General features: G+C 38.6%; 4 protein-coding genes across 6 annotated transcripts; all 4 read right to left on the bottom strand.

Moving 5' to 3' along the window:
• Positions 1 to 1877: 1877 nt before the first annotated feature.
• LOC111799827 (putative E3 ubiquitin-protein ligase LUL4) lies at positions 1878 to 5153 on the bottom strand. Its single transcript, XM_023683304.2, has 3 exons — positions 4399 to 5153; positions 2563 to 3070; positions 1878 to 2462 (listed from the first exon to the last, which is right to left on the bottom strand). The coding sequence occupies exons 1-3, from the start codon at positions 4920 to 4922 to the stop codon at positions 2349 to 2351; spliced, it is 1146 nt and encodes a 381-aa protein (XP_023539072.2). The 5' UTR covers positions 4923 to 5153; the 3' UTR covers positions 1878 to 2348.
• Positions 5154 to 5803: 650 nt separating this feature from the next.
• Positions 5804 to 6388, bottom strand: LOC111786960 (RING zinc finger protein). Its single transcript, XM_023667142.2, has one exon. The coding sequence runs from the start codon at positions 6386 to 6388 to the stop codon at positions 5960 to 5962; it is 429 nt and encodes a 142-aa protein (XP_023522910.1). The 3' UTR covers positions 5804 to 5959.
• On the bottom strand, positions 6329 to 13534 carry LOC111800596 (uncharacterized). Of its 3 annotated transcripts, none has more exons than XM_087126066.1 (9): positions 13277 to 13534; positions 11442 to 11503; positions 11311 to 11365; positions 11123 to 11221; positions 10958 to 11044; positions 10766 to 10882; positions 9858 to 9950; positions 9701 to 9731; positions 6329 to 6468 (listed from the first exon to the last, which is right to left on the bottom strand). In XM_087126066.1, exons 1-9 carry the CDS (start codon positions 13352 to 13354, stop codon positions 6416 to 6418), a joined length of 675 nt encoding a protein of 224 aa, XP_086982192.1. In that variant the 5' UTR covers positions 13355 to 13534; the 3' UTR covers positions 6329 to 6415. The 3 variants fall into 3 exon arrangements, with proteins under 3 accessions (XP_086982192.1, XP_086982191.1, XP_086982193.1); XM_087126065.1 differs by lacking the exon at positions 6329 to 6468 and adding an exon at positions 8242 to 8685 and having other exon boundaries at positions 13277 to 13533; XM_087126067.1 differs by lacking the exon at positions 6329 to 6468 and adding an exon at positions 8692 to 8884.
• A 1323-nt stretch (positions 13535 to 14857) lies between these two features.
• LOC111800709 (uncharacterized) lies at positions 14858 to 17369 on the bottom strand. The gene is made up of 2 exons (XM_023684521.2): positions 17106 to 17369; positions 14858 to 17014 (listed from the first exon to the last, which is right to left on the bottom strand). The coding sequence occupies exon 2, from the start codon at positions 16891 to 16893 to the stop codon at positions 15088 to 15090; it is 1806 nt and encodes a 601-aa protein (XP_023540289.2). The 5' UTR covers positions 16894 to 17014; positions 17106 to 17369; the 3' UTR covers positions 14858 to 15087.
• Positions 17370 to 18273: the final 904 nt, after the last annotated feature.

Below are 18273 nucleotides of genomic sequence, written 5' to 3'. Positions count from 1 at the left end.
TCACAATTGGCTCGGCTGAGTGCGCTGGTTGGGGAGTTAATAAAACGGTGGCGTTTTGGTGTGTTATGTTATCATGAGTCCCCGACAAGACTGATTTGTGGGTAAACCTAAGATCGATGTCTCCTCTCTCTTCTATTCCATGTGCTAATTATTACAACACATCATGTAAAAGAAAAGAAAATTCTTTTAATGTTGTTTGAGATTCAAAATCAATCGTTTTGAGGACGACAGGATTGGACGAGAAGTTTACTAATATCTTGACGAGATAGAATAAGAGGACTACGAGCCTATAACCCATATAGGCAATTCCATCGAAGATGGAATGGGTCATCAACGAGGCACATCGAGCTAAGGAGGTATGATTAGGGAGTGATACAAATTGTGTTGGAGTTCTTGTCATTGTAATTTGTTTGCCTAATTCTCACTATTACGGTAAGATCTCACATTGGTTAGAGAGGGAAACGAAGTATTCCTTATAAGTGTGTGAAAACCTCTCCCTAGCAAACACGTTTTAAAACTGTGAGACTAACAGTGATACGTAATGGACCAAAATAGACAATATCTATTTGCAGTGGGCTTGAGCTATTACAAATACATTAGGTATACATCTAGCGACAGCCCTATGGATCCTATTTTAGCTAGACACCGTTTTGACTAAGCATCAAAGTGTATTGAGCACAACATCAAACCCATGTGAGTAATCTTTTTCACAAGTCAACTTGATGCCTCATCCCGTTACTTTAACTAGAAAGCTAATGTAAACCTGTAGCCAAATTCTCGGTATCAAAATATGTGATGTTTGAGCACAATGTGATTTAATCTAAAAAGTGAATCTTTTCAAAATCTTTATAAGAAAGTGATTATTAATAGGTTTGATTTTTCGATTGTCCTTATATGATCATTACCCGTTATACAATTTTATCGTTGATCGAGGCTTATGTTTCGCCTCCTCCAACCGAAAAAAAGTGCTTCAAATTAAAGTCTCTTTTAGCCTTTTTAAGACACTACCCCAAAGTACACTACAGTGATAATAGTTGAATGACAACAAATAAGGTTACCTTATACCGGTCGATAAGGTAAGTAATTTGTGAGAAATGGTAAGGTCAAAGTTGACCAAAAAGTTACCATGCACTATCCCTTTTAGGGTACCCACCCCTTGTAAAGGTCACATTGAGGGACTATACACACTTCAAAGAATAATTGAGGGTGGTAGGGAGGGGTAAATTTACCATCCCAAGAATCAAGCTTTTACTTTTTACCCCTTTACTTTACTTCAATTCCAAGCAAATTATTACCTCTTACCTCAAAAGCCTAAACTGACATGAAACCCCCAAAGTAACTTTTGCCCCTTCTGCCTTTCTTTTCCCCCTCAGTATACATAAAAAAAAGGTCTCACTTTGACTGTGAACACAAATTATTGCCAACAACCCTTAACCAAATGTCCTTCAAACCACATCATATAGGAGAGGGCTCCACTCTTATAACCTAGTTTTCGATAACGTTCGAGGCTACTACTAGCAGATATTGTTCGTTTTAGCCCATACGTATGATCGACGCATCTACTGGGAAGAGGTTTCCACACCCTTATAAGAAATGTTTCGTTCCCCTCTTCAACCGATGTGGGATCTCACAATCCACCCCCCTGAGAACCCAGCGTCTTCACTAGCACACTGCTCGAAACCTAGCAGCCTCATGGTTTTAGAATGCATCTACTAGGAAGAGGTTTTCACATCCTTACAAGGAATGTTTTGTTCCCCTCTCCAACAGATGTTTGTACTCGTACGTGCTGTAACAAAAACCCAGATTCATCGCATCGACTCACCCAGCAGCATTTCATTACATGAACACCACATGTCCAATAAATAGTGGTTCATAAATGAAGAAGCAAATGAAAAGGCCATTTATAGCATGTTACCAACAATGTCAACCTTGCATACAACAGTCATGTATCATTCAAAAGGAAAAAAAAGACAAAACAAAGAGGTTATCATATGGGGAGAACCTTAACTCAATCACTCCCTATACATAAACTACAAACCCGAATCCAATTCGTGTAATCAAACATCGACACACCGCACACGAAAACCCATGAATGTTGAACGTTCATATACATACATTACAGTAGAAAGTCAGCTAAGAGATGACGGGTATGGCGTCATTCAATAGTTAGACATGATATCGAGGTATGAAGTCGGGAATACTACACTAATATGATGTATATGAAGAAAAAGAAATATACATGTGTGTGTGTGTGTGTAAAAGAATGCAGTATGTGTGACTATGACACAAAAAAACAAAGAATTTAACAGCCATACCATGAAATCGAACATAGGATGAAGAGGTAATTCTCACTGATTGCTATTATTTATCTTGATTTCTATAAGTTCTTCGATCGGTTGACGACAAATCGGACATTTATTAGATTGAAGCTTCAGTTCCTTGGCACACTCACTGCACATGCACTGCAAATGAACACACAGATTTTGAAATCAAATGTAGCAGATAGATTATCGAAGTTTCGTCGAATGCTTGCCATGAATAAACACGCAAATGGAGCCTTACCATATGTCGACATGGTAATACAGCAGTATCCTTGGGTTCGGTCATGCAAATCACACACTCCTTCCCGGAGTCGTTGTTGTCAAAACCTTCTGAAGACGAACTCCCTATACCGAATATCTCACGCAACTCATAACGCATTCCATCAATCCATAGTAGTTGCCGGATCACCTTAACTTGGAAAGGATTGCCATTTTTCTTCCCCAGAACAGCTTGAGTGATTTGCATATGTGAATTATCTGGTTGAGGCTCACCAATTCGTTCATCGTTGGACTGAGAGGGTGAGCAAGTCTCAGCTGATATAACGAGCGGGAAAACGTCTTCAGAAGGCGAAGGTTTTGAGAGGTCATCCAACTCGAAAAATCCCAAGTCAAAGCCAGTTCCCATAGGCTGAAAGAATTTCTGAGCAGGACCCTTTTGAAATGGGATTTTTACTGGCTTAAAGGCGTCGGGATATATTGGAACAAACCTACAGTTGGGCTCTTCCTTGGCAAAAAATAGGATGGTAATGCTGTTCATCGTGTAAAGAAATCGAATTAGAAACAGTAACAAGGAAGTATATTCAAAACAGCAATTGGGAAGCTGATGACAGAATAAGTACGGTGGAACGTGAAAAAAACAAAGTTCACGTGTGAGCTCCCACGTCGGTTGGAGAGGGGAACAAAATATTTCTTATAAGAGTGTGGAAACCTCTCCCTAGCAGACACGTTTTAAAACCTTGAGGGAAAGTCCGAAAGGGAAAGTCCAAAGAAAACAATATCTACTAGCGGTGAACTTGTGTAACAGCCCAAGCCCATTGTTAATAGATATTGTCCGCTTTGACCCGTTATGTACCGCCGTCAGCCTCACGGTTTTAAAACACATATGTTAGAGAGAGGTTTCCACACCCTTATAAGGAATACTTCGTTTCCCTCTCCAACCGATGTGGGATCTCACAATCCACTCCCTTGGAGGCCAATGTCCTCGTTGGCACACTACTCGATTTCTGGCTCTAATACCATTTACAACAGTCCAAGCCCACCGCTAGCAGATATTGTCCGCTTTGGCCTATTATATATCGCTGTCAGCCTCATAATTTTAAAATTCATCGGTTAGGGAAAGATTTCCACACCCTTATAAGAAATCTTATCTACCCTACCATTCTTTTTAAGTCCCAAGCTAGACATTCTGAATTGATACAAAAATTGCAGTACTAAAAATTATGACAGGACTCATCTCAATAGAAAGCCCAAGCCTCTAAATAACACGCCAAAGCAACTATGTGGTACAATAACATAAGGCAATGGTGAGATCCCACGTCGGTTGGAGAGGGGAACGAAACATTCCCCATAAGGGTGTGGAAAACTCTCCCTAGCAAACGCGTTTTAAAACCGTGAGGCCGACGGCAACACGTAACGAACCAAAGCGGACACTATCTGCTAACGATGGGCTTGGGGTGTTACAACAATAATCAAGATCAATTGCTTGTAAGGACTCTAGTTAAAGGCGGCAGGCATATACCCCTCATTATGCACAACAAGGTTACAGAAGTTCTAACAGTACCATCAATCTACAAAACGTTGCTTCATGAACACCGAGAGAGTACAAGCAAGCATTGTGAACTTCCAAGCAGCAATGAAGAAATTACATCATGACAAGCATTTTCTACTAAGCCCCTTAACTTAGACTAGCTAAACTAAACCTTAGTAAGGTTTCAGAGAAATCTCCAACTCAAAATGCAGCAATTGAGATCCAAATCATGAACCATTTCAAACAATTTCAAATCATTCTACAGCCACCCACATGCCCAACACAACACTAATTACAAGCCAAAACTCAAATAAGTGCATCTCAAGTTACCTTCCATCATACAACGCATCAAACACGAAAGAAACCAAATGCTGATCAGGATTCTGTTCATCCACCTCAATCCTCAAAGTATCCTTATGCACATTCACATCATTCCTAACCTTCTTCGCCTGTCGATGCTCCACAAACGGCAAAGACGGTGGCGGAAGAAACGGCGGCACCATCACCGGCCGAATTTGAGACCACCCATTACTCTGATTGGCATAATGAGGGTGGAAATTGAAACGCCCCATCGGAGAGTTCCCATAATTACACGAATTGTACCCACCAGAAAAGTAATAGGAGTGAGGAGCAGGGGCAGGAGGAATCGGCGGCAAGGGTATCGGCTGGGGAGTTGGAGTGTAAGGGTGGCTGTGCGGCGGAGGAGGGTGGGAATTGGGGAAGTGATGGGTCTGCGGCGGCGGAGGAAGGGATGTGGGTTCAGAAGGGTAATAGAAGGAGGAAGAAGAATGGTACGGCGGAGGTGGGTTTTGAAGATAATTGTTTCTTCTTCTGTTACTCCATGAAATACCCATTTCTGGATCGAGAGATCGGAGAAGAAGAAATGAAATTTTGGGATTCTTCTGCTCAATTGGGAAGAAGCAAGTCCTTGTTCAGCCCATTCCGTTGACCTCCGTTTTCTATTTGACGGTTCTACGTTTATCCTATTCCGACGTGTCGTTTCTCAATGCTGAGATGGCAACAACTTTCCTACCTGTCCTCCACGGTGTCCAATTTCATAAACTTCCAATTCCAACCATGGAATTCTGCAAATTAAAAGAAAATAAAAAAATCAGGTGATTTTTTTTTTTTTTTTGAATTTTTAAAATTTAAAATAGTGTTTTAAAATGAAAATCCAATCCAAAATTCACGTTTTTCAAACCTAAATTGATTTTGAAATCCCAATTTTTCAAAAATAAAATCTAATTATTTATCATAAAATTCATTTTAAATATTGAATTTTAGAGACGGTAAGAAATTCACCTTAAATACATAGGAAAATTCGAACTTTTCTAAAAGCTTTGCTGTTTACTGCTTTTGATTGAAGATTCGATGATACAGTTCGTCAAACCGTCAAACCACTTTATTTAACTTTAATATATTGAACTTCATTGCAACCCTTCATTTATAAGGTTGCTTTACTCACCTTCCTCTTTTTCCTCACAGCGTAATCGCAGGACAAAATAGACAACATCTTCGTTGTTAAACATTTTTACTTTTTCTACTAAAAGAACGTAGGTTCTTGTAACAACTCAAGTCTGCTAATATTGTTTACTTTGACCCATTACATACCGTCGTCAGCCTTACGATTTTAAAACATGTCTACTAGGTAAAGGTTTTCACACCCTTATAAGGAATGTTTCGTTCCCTATCCAATCGAGATTTCCATACCCGTATAATGAATCACCAAAGGGAAGAAACAACAATGCCATCTGACTTTGTTAAATTCCAAACAAAAGAAGGAAACAGGGAAAGACAGTTAGGCAATAGACATAGCAGAAATGAAAACACAAGAACAACATTCATAGAAAAGTTACAAAGTTTCAAAACACAACATGTTTTAGTATAAGAATCAGCAGAAACCGAGCCTCGGTTTCTTCCGAACCGATACGCAACCGCGCTGATGATCCCGAAAGATTCTAATCTCAGAAAATTCCCTCAAATCTTCAAGACTGATGAATTGTTGCTTCACCATTCTCATGGAATCACCTCCACTTTCATGTATCCAAACATAAGGTTGGCAAGCTTCATCATAGTAATAAAGCAAGCTCTTCATACTCCTTCCTGGCATATATGCTTTGTAAATGCTCTTACATTTCAACCTCTTTGAGCATCCTGGCTTCAAACTATGCACCTTTTTCAATATTGATCCTACCCTTATCTGCAGCTCGATCGGCCTGTCGCTCAAGTTCCATATACGCGTGCCGAATCCCGACGCTTGAGCGTGGTCTCGGCACCCATCGAAACAGCTACCAAGAGGGAAAACACCGAACCCCGGCATTTGAATTGTTGGTTCTACATAAAACCATCAATCCCTCAAGGGGTTTGAACTATATAAATGAGCAGAAACTCTGGTTTTTCCTGTGTTTTTGTGGAAAAGTTGCATCAGATGGCTGTGATTTAAAGGCTACAAGGATCAAGTGGCTGAGAGGGCATCTTAAGGGAATATGGATAAGCCCTTCCATTAAGGAATTGGTAGGGCCAATTCAAGAGCATGAGAGGAGGAGTTTGGAAAAGGTGGAAGAAAATTGCATTGAAAGAATAAGTTGTTTTCTAAAAGAAAGTGAAAAAGATTGAAATATTGAAATGGTTTGTGGAGGAAGGAAGAGAAAAGGGAAAAGGGAAATGGTGTAACCACTAAAAGGAGTGGGGAGTTCAAAGCTTCATGATGAGGGGTTGCATTAGCCAATATGATTCTGCTACACCTCTCATTATGATATCTTTTTCTTTTGGTTCACTCCACTGTTCATCTTCAACCACCTTCAATCACTTGCACAAGATTGTGGGTAGATTGATTGTGGAGATTCTCCATTTTAAACTTTTGAAAAGAATCCTTTTCAAAAGTTGAAACTACTTTGAATTCGTTCCAACTCAACTCAACTACGTCTATTAGTATACATAGCCTACCGCTAGTAGATATTGTCTACTTTGACCCGTTACGTATTACCGTCAGCTTCATGGTTTTACAGCCCAAACCCACCATTAGTAGAAATTGTCTGCTTCGGCTTGTTACGTATCGTCGTTAGCCTCACGATTTTAAAACGCATATGCTAGAGAGGTTTCTACACTTTTATAAGAAATGTTTTGTTCACCTTTCCAACCGATGTGGAATCTCACAATCCACCCCTCTTGGAGCACAACTTCCGGTGTCTGACTCTGATACCATTTGTAACAGCCAAAGCCCACCACTAGCAGATATTGTTTGCTTTGATCCGTTACGTATCGTCGTTAGTCTCACGGTTTTAAAACGCATCTGCTTCATTCCTCTCTCCAACCGATGTGGGATCTCACAATCCACCTTCCTTGGAGGCCAGCATCCTTGCTGACACACCACCTAATGTCTGGCTATGATACCATTTGTAACACCCTAAGCCCACTGTTAGCAGATATCGTCCACTTTGACCTATTGCGTATCGTCATTAGCCTCACGGTTTTAAAATGTGTCTGCTAGGGAGAGGTTTCCACACCCTTATAAGGAATGTTTCGATCCCCTCTTCAACTGATAAGGGATCTCACATATCTACTACATCAGGCTGACTCGATTAGACTATTACTATAGAAGCACGATCCCAAAGGTCATTGACTTCCTCTCTTCTTTTAGTGGTTTGAAGGAGGAAAAAAAAAATGTTATAGCAACCAATATTGTACATAGAAAAATGATCATATGTCTAAACAAGTTCAACAAATGAGCTTCTTTTTCTTCTTCTCCAACTGAGCTGCACTCAACTTTTAGTTGGGAATTGAACAGATAGCAATAGGGGTTGGTGGATACAAAAAGTAAAGGCTCCAAGAAGCAAGGTTTCCAAGTCTGTGTCCCCCACTTCGGCTGGATTCAATATCTCCCAATTGGAAGATGGCTAAAGAATGAATCTCTGTTTACATTCTCAAAAAATTCTGTACACAACCGTTAAGAAGCATCGATCATTCTCTATATTATTGTTCGAATTTGATCATAGTGTCCTTGACGTTTCAAAACTACCCTTGTAGTAGAAATTCATTTGAATGTTGAACCGAAAAATAACCTGATGATTTAGACGCTTGTCTAGATGAAGTCTGAAAAGACTACGTTCTGTCACGTTGACTTTTCGTCAAGCATTCTAATAAGTTTTCTACACAAACGAGAGTTTTGAAAAGTTTATGAAGGTCAACGGTATTTTTTATAATTTAGCAATACTATATCTATCCAGAACTGAACGTTCTTCTTTCCTAGTAATACGATACAGAAAAGTTCAAGAACTGCCTATAGTTATCATATCTCCAATCACAAGACAGAAGCTAAGCTAGGTTTCTACCTAAGTTATGGAACTGTACAGAGATATTACAAACCACAAGCTCTTAAACAAGTTGATATCAGTAGCTGTGGAGTGAATCAGAATGGTTCGTTGAGGACATGGCCTTGTCATTTTTATTGGTTATCTTCGGTTGGGTCTATCTTGATTATCAGAGGCTGCTTGAGATCTAGAGGAGCCTCTACAACCAGTAGCTGACCAGACACGACATCGTCGTAATCTTCCTTTTCGGCCAGCGCTTTATCTAGAGCAGCCTTGGCGACTTTTGTAATGCAAATTATTAGAACCACTGTAATTCAAAGAAAAATGTTTCAAGGCTTTCCTTGGATGCTAAGCTTGTGCAGGATGAATGTTTGTGTTTTAAGTTTATTCCAATGTTCTATTTAGCAGCTGAATGCAATAGATAGAGAAGGAATTTTTGCAGTCATTTTCTTAGTTCCATGGTGTCAAAAGGGTAATAATCTGCACTCCCACCTACCCAGCCAAGGCTAGGGATGACAATAGAATAGAACTTTCATTAAGAAAAAATGAAAGACTAGACGGACCTAAAAAAGAACCAAGTCCACAAAATGGAGCCCGACTAGAGAAGGGGGCTCCAATCAAGCAAAATAAGAACTAAAGTGTAACAGCCCAAACCCACCGTTACTAGATATTGTCTTCTTTGGACTTTCCCTTCCGAGCTTCCCCTCAAGGTTTTAATACCCGTCTACTAGGGAGAGGTTTCCACATTTTATAAAGAATGTTCCATTCCCCTCTCTAACTGATGTGGGATCTCAGAATCCACGCCGAGCGGTGTGCTAGCGAGGACGCTGAGCCCTAAGGGGGTGGACTGTGGGCAGTATGCCAACGAGGACGTTGAGCCCCAAAGGAGAGTGGATTGTGAGATCCCATATCGATTGGAGAGAGTAACGATTACCAGCGAGGACGTTGCGCCCCGAAAGGGGGTGGGTAGATTGTGAGATCCCACATTAGTTACATTAGTTGGAGAGGGGAACGAAACATTCTTTATAAGGGTGTAGAAACCTTTCCCTAGTAGATGCTATTAAGACTTTGAGGGGAAGCCCAGAAGAGAAAGCCTAAAAAAGAACCATATATGCTAGTAGTGAATTTGGGTTGTTACATAAAAAATAATTAAAATAATTATAAAATCAACATGACATTGGCACTTAAAAAGAGAAACATAGAATCTAACTTTCAAGATGCCTTGCTTAGGGATCATATGGGGAACACTTCCTTGACAGAGGAATGTGAGCATGTGTGTTATAAGAAGCTAAATATCGTTAAACATACGAGTTGGCACTTACCAGATATCGAAAGACCCAACACGAGAAATGCCTGCATTCACGAAAGATCAAATTTACATCATACTAGAGAAAGGAGGTCATTATATCAGCTCATTCAAATACCTAACAATTTGAGAGTATCAATCTCTAGCCAACTATGGAACCTGAATTAGCTTACCCAATCAGACTTTGAAAATTCATTCCAGCCATGAGTCACATCAGATAGATCCTTAAGGGTTGTTCCCACGTAAACTAATGCAACAGTAATTGGCTGCAACCAAATAATCAAATGGAAATCAACGTGAAGCAAGCATATGAGCCAACCACATGAACACCAAAAAATTTCAGTGAGCTATAAAGTTATCAATGTGTGATTGATCTAACAAGGATCAATGACTTTTCATAGATTTCTTTTACTTTCAAATTAGTATTCTTTCTGTCATAGAGTGAATGTCCAGACTAGCTTGTACACTCTGACTCTTAAGAATCACGGATCTCTACAATGGTATGATATTGTCTACTTTGAGCATAAGCTCTCATGGTTTTGTTTTAGGCTTCTCCAAAAGGCCTCGTCCCATTGAAGATGTATTCATCACTTATAAACTCATGATCATTCCCTAAATTAGCCAATGTGAGACTCCCTCCCAACAATCCTTCCCTCGAACAAAGTACAATATAGAGCCTCACTTGAGACCTATGAGCTCTCGAACAACCTCCTCTTAATCGAGGCTCGACTCTTTCTTTGGAGTCCTCGAACAAAATACACCCTTTGTTCGACATTTGAGTCACTTTTAACTACACTTTCGAGGCTCACAACTTCTTTGTTCGACATTTGAGGATTCTATTGACATAGGGATGACTCTGATACCCTCTCCCAACAATCCTCAACACTGACTACTTTCTCGAAACAACCACATAACCCTACAACATTTGGTTACTAAGATAACTCATTAGGCTTTTGAATTAGCTTTTTCCAATGGCATAATACGAATTCATTCACTACGTAAGCGCCATCCGTCTTGGTTATGAATTTCGTAAAAATGATTAACAAGAAATTAAGGCCGCGGAGAAAGTTGAGGAACGTACCATCATTCCCAACCAGGAAGCCAACATGTACTTCCCAAGTGAAATAGGAGTTACAGATAAAAGATAATTCATAATGTTAAACGGAAGCAAGGGAACAAGCCGAAGTAACAGAATGATCTGCAAATCACAGCAGTCAAAAGCTAAGCACAAGACAATAAAGCAGCTTAAAAAAAAAACTTTCCACATAAAAACCTTAAACCCAGATCTATGAATTGCAATAGCAACCGAACGGAACTGCGGATAGTCCTTCAACTTGGAAACAACAAAGGATTTCCCAATCTGCAGCACATAGTAAGAAACTCAAATGAATTACATTGACAGGTATGCATTGAAAGCATACTGAATCCAAGAACTTACAGTTCTTCCAATAAGAAATGCAGCCCCAGCACCAGCAGTGGCACCAATAGAATCAGCAACAATGGCAATGGGTAGCCCAAACAAGTAGCCACCCCCAAGCTGAGGCAGAAAAGGTGTATAAAACTTAATGATGGCTTAAGAAAATAGATAAGGCTGTTCAAGAATCAGTATAAAGTGTGTAATCTTACTGTCAGGATTGAGGCAGGAACAGCCATGATTGTCAATGGAATGTACGCAATGGCCCTGCATTTCTAGTGCTTCTAATAAGAGATGGTTGGATGAGAAGGGATCATTTCAATAAATGGGTAGAGTGACTCACAACACAACGGGACCCCAGACGCCAAGATCCTGGTGAACCCATAACAAGAAATCCTTCAAAATCTGCAGAGAAGTTAAGAATTCAAAGCAAAAAATTAGTAGAACCCTATTGCTCTATGAAAGAACCAACACACAATTCCCAAAAAAAAAAATGAATCTGTTAGAAGAACACGACTCTCCACAATGGTATGATATTGTCCACTTTGAGCATAAGCTCTCATGGCTTTGCTTTGGGCTTCCCCAAAAGGCCTCATTATACAATGGAGTTAGTATAAGCTCTCATGGCTTTGCTTTGGGCTTCCCCAAAAGGTTGTCCACTTTGAGCATAAGCTCCCCCAAAAGGTTGTCCACTTTGAGCATAAGCTCTCATGGCTTTGCTTTGGGCTTCCCCAAAAGGTTGTCCACTTTGGGCTTCCCCAAAAGGTTGTCCACTTTGCCAAAAGGCCTCATCATACAATGGAGTTAGTATAAACTCTCATGGCTTTGCTTTGGGCTTCCCCAAAAGGCCTCATCATACCAATGGAGTTAGTATTCCTCACTTATAAACCCATGATCATTCCCTAAATTAGTCGATGTGGGACTTCCATCATAGTCCCATCATCCAACAGAATCAACCATCAATTAGTAGAACCCTGTTCTGTATAATGTGTACTCACTAATTATATGCAACTTTTTGTAGAAATTATATTATATGAACTATTTCATTTAAATATTTATGCTATAAAAAATAAATGGTAGAAAATAATTAAAGGTAGTCTTTCAGGAAATTTGACTCTAAATTTAACATTAGGGTATTTATCCAAATACAAATCTCATGATTAACTAAGAAGAGTAACGAACTTTTGACATTTTTATCGAACGTATATATTGAAGTTGAAGAAAATTTTGAATTTTGAACATTATGTTCAAGAAAAACTAATCAAATATTAACGAGTATATATATATATATATATATATATATATATATATATATATATATATATATATATATATAGCCCTTGGTCATTATGTCCATTCTCTAATGAAAATTATTATTTCTTTGATTAAAAAAAAATATATCTTTAATCAAAATGTCCAAGGGGTCGGGTAGTGATTGAAACGCCTCCTTTTTCAATCTCCATATTTTCAACTAATAATTTTTTTTATTATTATAAGATATATATATATATATATTTCAATTTTTTAAAAAAATAATTTTTACTTTTCAATATAATTTCTATTAAAAGAATTTAAAGCAATTTAATATTTCATAATGAAAGTGTTGAACATAATTTTAAAAAATTAAAATCTTATTATAAAAAAAAATTATATATTTATTTATTTATTTATTTATTTATTCACTATATATATATATATATATATATATATATATATATATATATATATATATGTATGTATGTATGTATATATATGTATGTATGTATATGTATATATATATATTATAATAGAGGAGGGAGAAGAATGGAGTGGAAGGGAAGGAAAGGGGGGGGAGATTGTGAGGGAAGAGAGAGAAAGATGAGAGAGAAAATTAAATTAAAAAAAAAACAATCACTTAAATCTAGAATTAAATTAATAAAAATGGGTCACATCATTAAAAAATTGTGAGAAATAATTTAGAACAATTTTCTAAAATTTGATCAAAATTGTATTTGACCTAAATATCCAAAATAAAAAATGACTTTAGATTTTTGCGATTAACAAATAAATAATTATTTTATCTTCGGACGTTGAAATCGGAAACGAACTTCGATCAATATAGAAAATGAAAAATCTGCAGATATAAACCATGGGGAAACGAAGATCGATGAACAAACCAAAATCAGTAAACAGACGGACCTTATCGACGGGGAGAGTGAAGCAAGCGAAAGCTACGGCGGCGACGAGGAGGATGACGAAAGCGATTCTGAAAGCCATCGGGAAAAGGTCGTTGCAATCGGAGCTTCGTTAGGGCATGGGAAGGCGAAGGCGATGGCTCTGGATCTACCTCGGCGCGGGTGCCGCGTCGGCCATGGTTCAATGGTTTGGGGAAGATTGAAAGGAAACAAAAACTGAGTGCGGTTGCGGCCTGCAAAACTGAATCAAAATGCGCCGTCTCACGTAATTTACACGGTCACTGTTTCTCCCTTTGCTTCTACGTAATTTAATAAAACTTTCTTGTGGAAATTATAATTTTTTAAAATTATAGGGACTAATTTGTAATTATCTTTAATTTAACCAAAATAAGATTTTATATTTTTCTTTTATTTTTTCGAAAGATGATCAAATGGGCCAGAAATGAAAACAAACGACTTTTGGGCCCAAAAGATCTTTTTTTTTTTTTTTTTTGTCAACTTTTATAAATTAAAAATTGACTGAATTTCTGTGACATAATTACCAAATAGACCTTTTTAATATTCCATTTGTAGATTAAATATTAAGTTTCCTTTCAAAATTATATCTATTTTGTGTGTTTTTTTTTAAGGTTGTTCAAAATAATTTAATAATTTTTTTAAAAAAAAATTATTAGAAGCTTTTAAAATATAAGACACGGTTAAAATATCGGATTGTACATCAATCTCGAAGTTTAAAAAATTAATTTTTAGTGAAAATTAATACCTAAATTAATATGCCTTCCTATGTTGATGTTGACTTTATGTACTAAATGTAATTAAAATTTCCACAACAACTTCCAACTAACAAAGTAAAAGTAAATGAATAATTTTAAATTTCATAAAAATTTAAACAACACTCGGTGATTGTTTGAAAGTCAAACTTAATCTAAATGAGCGTCTAAGTCAATGCCGCCACATCATTCTAGATCATAGCCATGTCATTTTTTCGTTCAATGTTCTGATGAATTTCTACTTCAAAATATTTAATTTTTAAATAAAGAAAAAATATATAAGAATATATATTATTTTTTAAAATCTATAAATTAAAATTCCCATTAAAAGTTGAAAAAAAAAAAGGAACAAAATCAATGGCTGAGATGTATTTCCACCAAACTCCAATGTTTTAAGTATGGTAATCGATTCTAATTATTGTGTGAGACATTCAATTAACCAATTATTTCACTTCAAATTATTAACCTAAATTATTTGGCAGGAAATTTAATGCTTTCAAATATTATATTTTAATATTTAGGGTTAGAATTGCTAACTTGTAATTCGAAAAGATATAAGTCAAAGACTACCTTAACGTGCAAAAGAAGTGCATAAAGTAAGCTCAAAATGAATGTCCCAATATCGATATATCGATGAACACGACCGAATTCGTAGCCAGTGAAACAAATGCAACCGAACGTATGAAAACGCTCGATTTTATTTGATTTCAAATCACAAACATAACGGTCGTTCAATTGGGTCAATTTTGATTCCACTATCTATCATGTTCTAATATAGTAGTCGCACTCGAATTTTGTATTAAATGGTCAACGAGTTTGATACCCAGCTAGGGGTCGAGATTATATAAATAATGAACATTGTAGAACATGGGTAGCACATCCCAAAATTCCAAAATATAAACAAATTAAATGAGTTACAAATTAACTCCAGCAAAAGTTACTGCGCAATATCAAGAAATTACTGCAGCTGGTTGAGGATTGAAGTGGGTAAATCCTGGATGAATGGGGATTTTAAGGTAGCAAAGAATGTTGTGGTGTTGTTGAATCAAGAACAGAGTGCATTGAGAAGAATATGAGCTAACATGAGGTCTAAGAAATATTGGTGGCCGATTTGGCCGTCCCTCCATGTGAGCTTGGCCGGAGCTCGACCGTAATGTACTCCATCGTTGCATCGGTTGTCGAAATGCCAGGGGAAGGTCATGTCGAAGTTGTCGATGACGCCGTGGATGATCCCGGATTCCTTTAACTTCTCCAGCACGACCCAGTTGAATATTTCCATTTTGTTGGGATTGAATGCGAGTGTTCGAGCGTAGCCACCGGTTGCGACCGTGGTTCGGTAGAACACTTTTGGGACTGTTAATCCCCTCTGCATGATGGAATCCAGAAGTTGTTTCCAAAATGATGCAGCATAGGCTGCCCCGACCGAGAAAGCTCGGATATTCAACCAGTGAACACCGTCGTGGAGGCCCGAGTTCATGATGATCGTGTCGGGAACGGTTTGTTCGGAGAAGTACTTGTACAGGAGATTTCTGAATCCCTCATTTCTCAATGAATTCAAACCTTCATAGTTTTGTGTATCATTCCAATGGCCATTGAAGATGCTGGTAATGCGAACCGTTTGAGACGGGTTTTTCGGGTTCGAAAAATTCCTATCGAATCGCCTCGGAACTGCAGGGATTTCAGGCAAATCCAACACGAAATTCAGAAGGTTCCTTATCGTATCGACATGATTCGAATCACCCCAAAAGAAGATCCATCTACCCTTCAAGCAATCCCAAGCAGAATCACTAGTAAACATCTGAAATGAACAATGTGCTGAATAAACCCAACCATTGCTCTCCAACAACCCCAATGACCCATTGCACCAAGGCCTCCGGCAAGGATACTCCGGTGGAAAACACCGGTACCGACCGTCCTCACTGATCTCGCAACCCTCATTTCGACCGTGTCGAGTCCACCGTCCCGTCCAAATCTCTCTACCAAAATCCCACCTTCCACAACTCTTAATCTCCGGCAACCCCACCGAAGTCCTAACAAATCGAACCTTGATTCTCCGAAGCTCTCGATCGTACGCGAATCGGGTCGGGGAAAACCTCAGCCCCTCGAAACTTCGGAACAGAAGAATCACAGTCAGTTCATAATCACCGGCGAAATCAGGGTGCACCTGAACCCAAAACAAGTAAGTCCCATTCCCCAAATCTCTAACAAACGGCCGAGACTTCCACCACTCGCCGGAAAGATCAGTTTCAAAATAGTCTCCACCTAGACAACGAGGGTTTCCAGATTCATCAACAGCTTGAAACCGAAACTCATGAACATCCCCTGTCGAAAGCTCCACCACTCCCGGACCTTCCATGCCGGAAATAGCAATGTCCGCCGTCCGGGAGTCTCTGCAGGGTTCGCCGCCGGGAGTCTTCCATAAAGCCAGAAGATTGGAGGTATAATTAGCCTCGAGTTCAGCTGAAAACCAATCAGAAAAAGACGCGTAGGGAACCGCCGGTTCATTCTCAATCCGGCGAGGTTCGCCGGTGGAATTATGCGGCGAAACCGGTTCAAACAACGCAGATTCCGGGTAATTTTCGGGTTTGTAAGAGACGAATTGGGTGAAATTGGAATCCTTAGTGGATAAATTAAAATGGGTATTGGTGAAATTGGAAGAAACAGAGACGAAATCTTGAGGGGAGCTCCAAAATTTGATGAAGGTATTAACGTTGAAGCCGTCGATACTCCAAACGGCCAACATACTGAGAAGAACCAACCCTGTGAGTACCCAAAAACGGGAATGTACCAACGGAGACGACACGAAAACCCATGGCTGCGACGTCGCTCGAAGCAGGCCCTTCTCCGGCATCTGAAACTGCCGCAGATTCAACGAATCCACAACCCAGAAGAACAAAAAAGAAACCCAAAAACCCTTTGTTTCCTTCGCCGGAGAGAAATGCAGGCGATAAAGTTCTGATCTTTTCCGAACGCTAAAGATTCCCCTTTCTCGATTAAACAAAACCCAACAAAACCGAAGAGAAAAAGCAGGAAAAAAGTGAAAAAAGAACAGATTTTACTTACTGGGTTGGTCGGAAAAGCCAGAAATCTGTCTGGGTTTTGAAGATTGTTGTGTTTGAGCAACGAAGATTTGAAGAAACGGAGATGCTTCTTCAATTTCTTCTTCTTCTTCGTTGGTCTTCTGTTTTGCTGTTTCTCTCTCTACAAACAACAAATTTGGGGTAGAAATTAGGGGGAATTAGTGATCGATTGAAATAAAAATGTTTTTTTTTATTTTTTTTTTATTTGTATTCCTCTTCTGTCGGATAAAAACAGCGATAATTATGGAGCTGGAGACCATTGTCGATGTTCCAAAGGGAAAGGCGAGGGCGGAGCTTGAGCGGAAGACAACTTTACGAATGGACGGTTTTACCCTTCTTGTAAAATTACCGTTTTGTCAAGCAACGCGGAGCACCGACAATGTCAACGTTCTTTCCTGTCAGCCAGGATTGAAGTTGAGCTCAGTAGGGGCTTTTCCGTCATTTCATTGTTTTGCATTATGAGGATTCCTGGATTCTAGCTGTGGCACGTGCGTCCCACGCGACATGTTTCTTGTCGGGTTCCGGACTCCATGAGGAACCATTTTATATGTAACCCGACCCGCTGCGGATAATTTAGTAAAAAGGTAAATCGGTCAATTTTAGCAAGTAAAATTACATAAAGTAATTAACAATAATTTTATTAAAATTTTCCTAAATTTTCAAATACAAAATCTTATAAATTTTTAATTTTAAAAATTATAAAAACTAATTTTAATTTTTTTTTTTTCAAAATATACAAAGCATTCTTAAAACGTAACATAAAATTATTAATGAGAAATTAAACTAATGCGAGATCTCATATTGGTTGGAGAGGGAAATGAAAGTATTCCTTGTAAGGGTACAAAAATCTCCACTGACAGACACGTTTTAAATCCTTGAGGGAAAGTCCAGGGTACAAAAATCTCGCCTAACAGACACGTTTTAAATCTTTGAGGGAAAGTCCAGAAGTAAAACCCAAAGAGGGAAATAAAAGTATTCCTTATAAGGGTACAAAAATCTCCCCCGACAGACACGTTTTAAATCCTTGAGGGAAAGTTCAGAAGTAAAGCCCACAAAAATCTCCCCCGCCAGACACGTTTTAAATCCTTGAGGGAAAGTTCAGAAGTAAAGCCCACAAAAATCTCCCCCGCCAGACACGTTTGAAATCCTTG

The sequence above is a fragment of the Cucurbita pepo genome, chromosome 8 (assembly GCF_057944985.1).
Source record: "Cucurbita pepo subsp. pepo isolate OVF chromosome 8, ASM5794498v1, whole genome shotgun sequence".
NCBI classification, from domain to species: Eukaryota; Viridiplantae; Streptophyta; class Magnoliopsida; order Cucurbitales; family Cucurbitaceae; genus Cucurbita; species Cucurbita pepo.
This window is presented reverse-complemented; position numbering and strand designations above follow the sequence as displayed.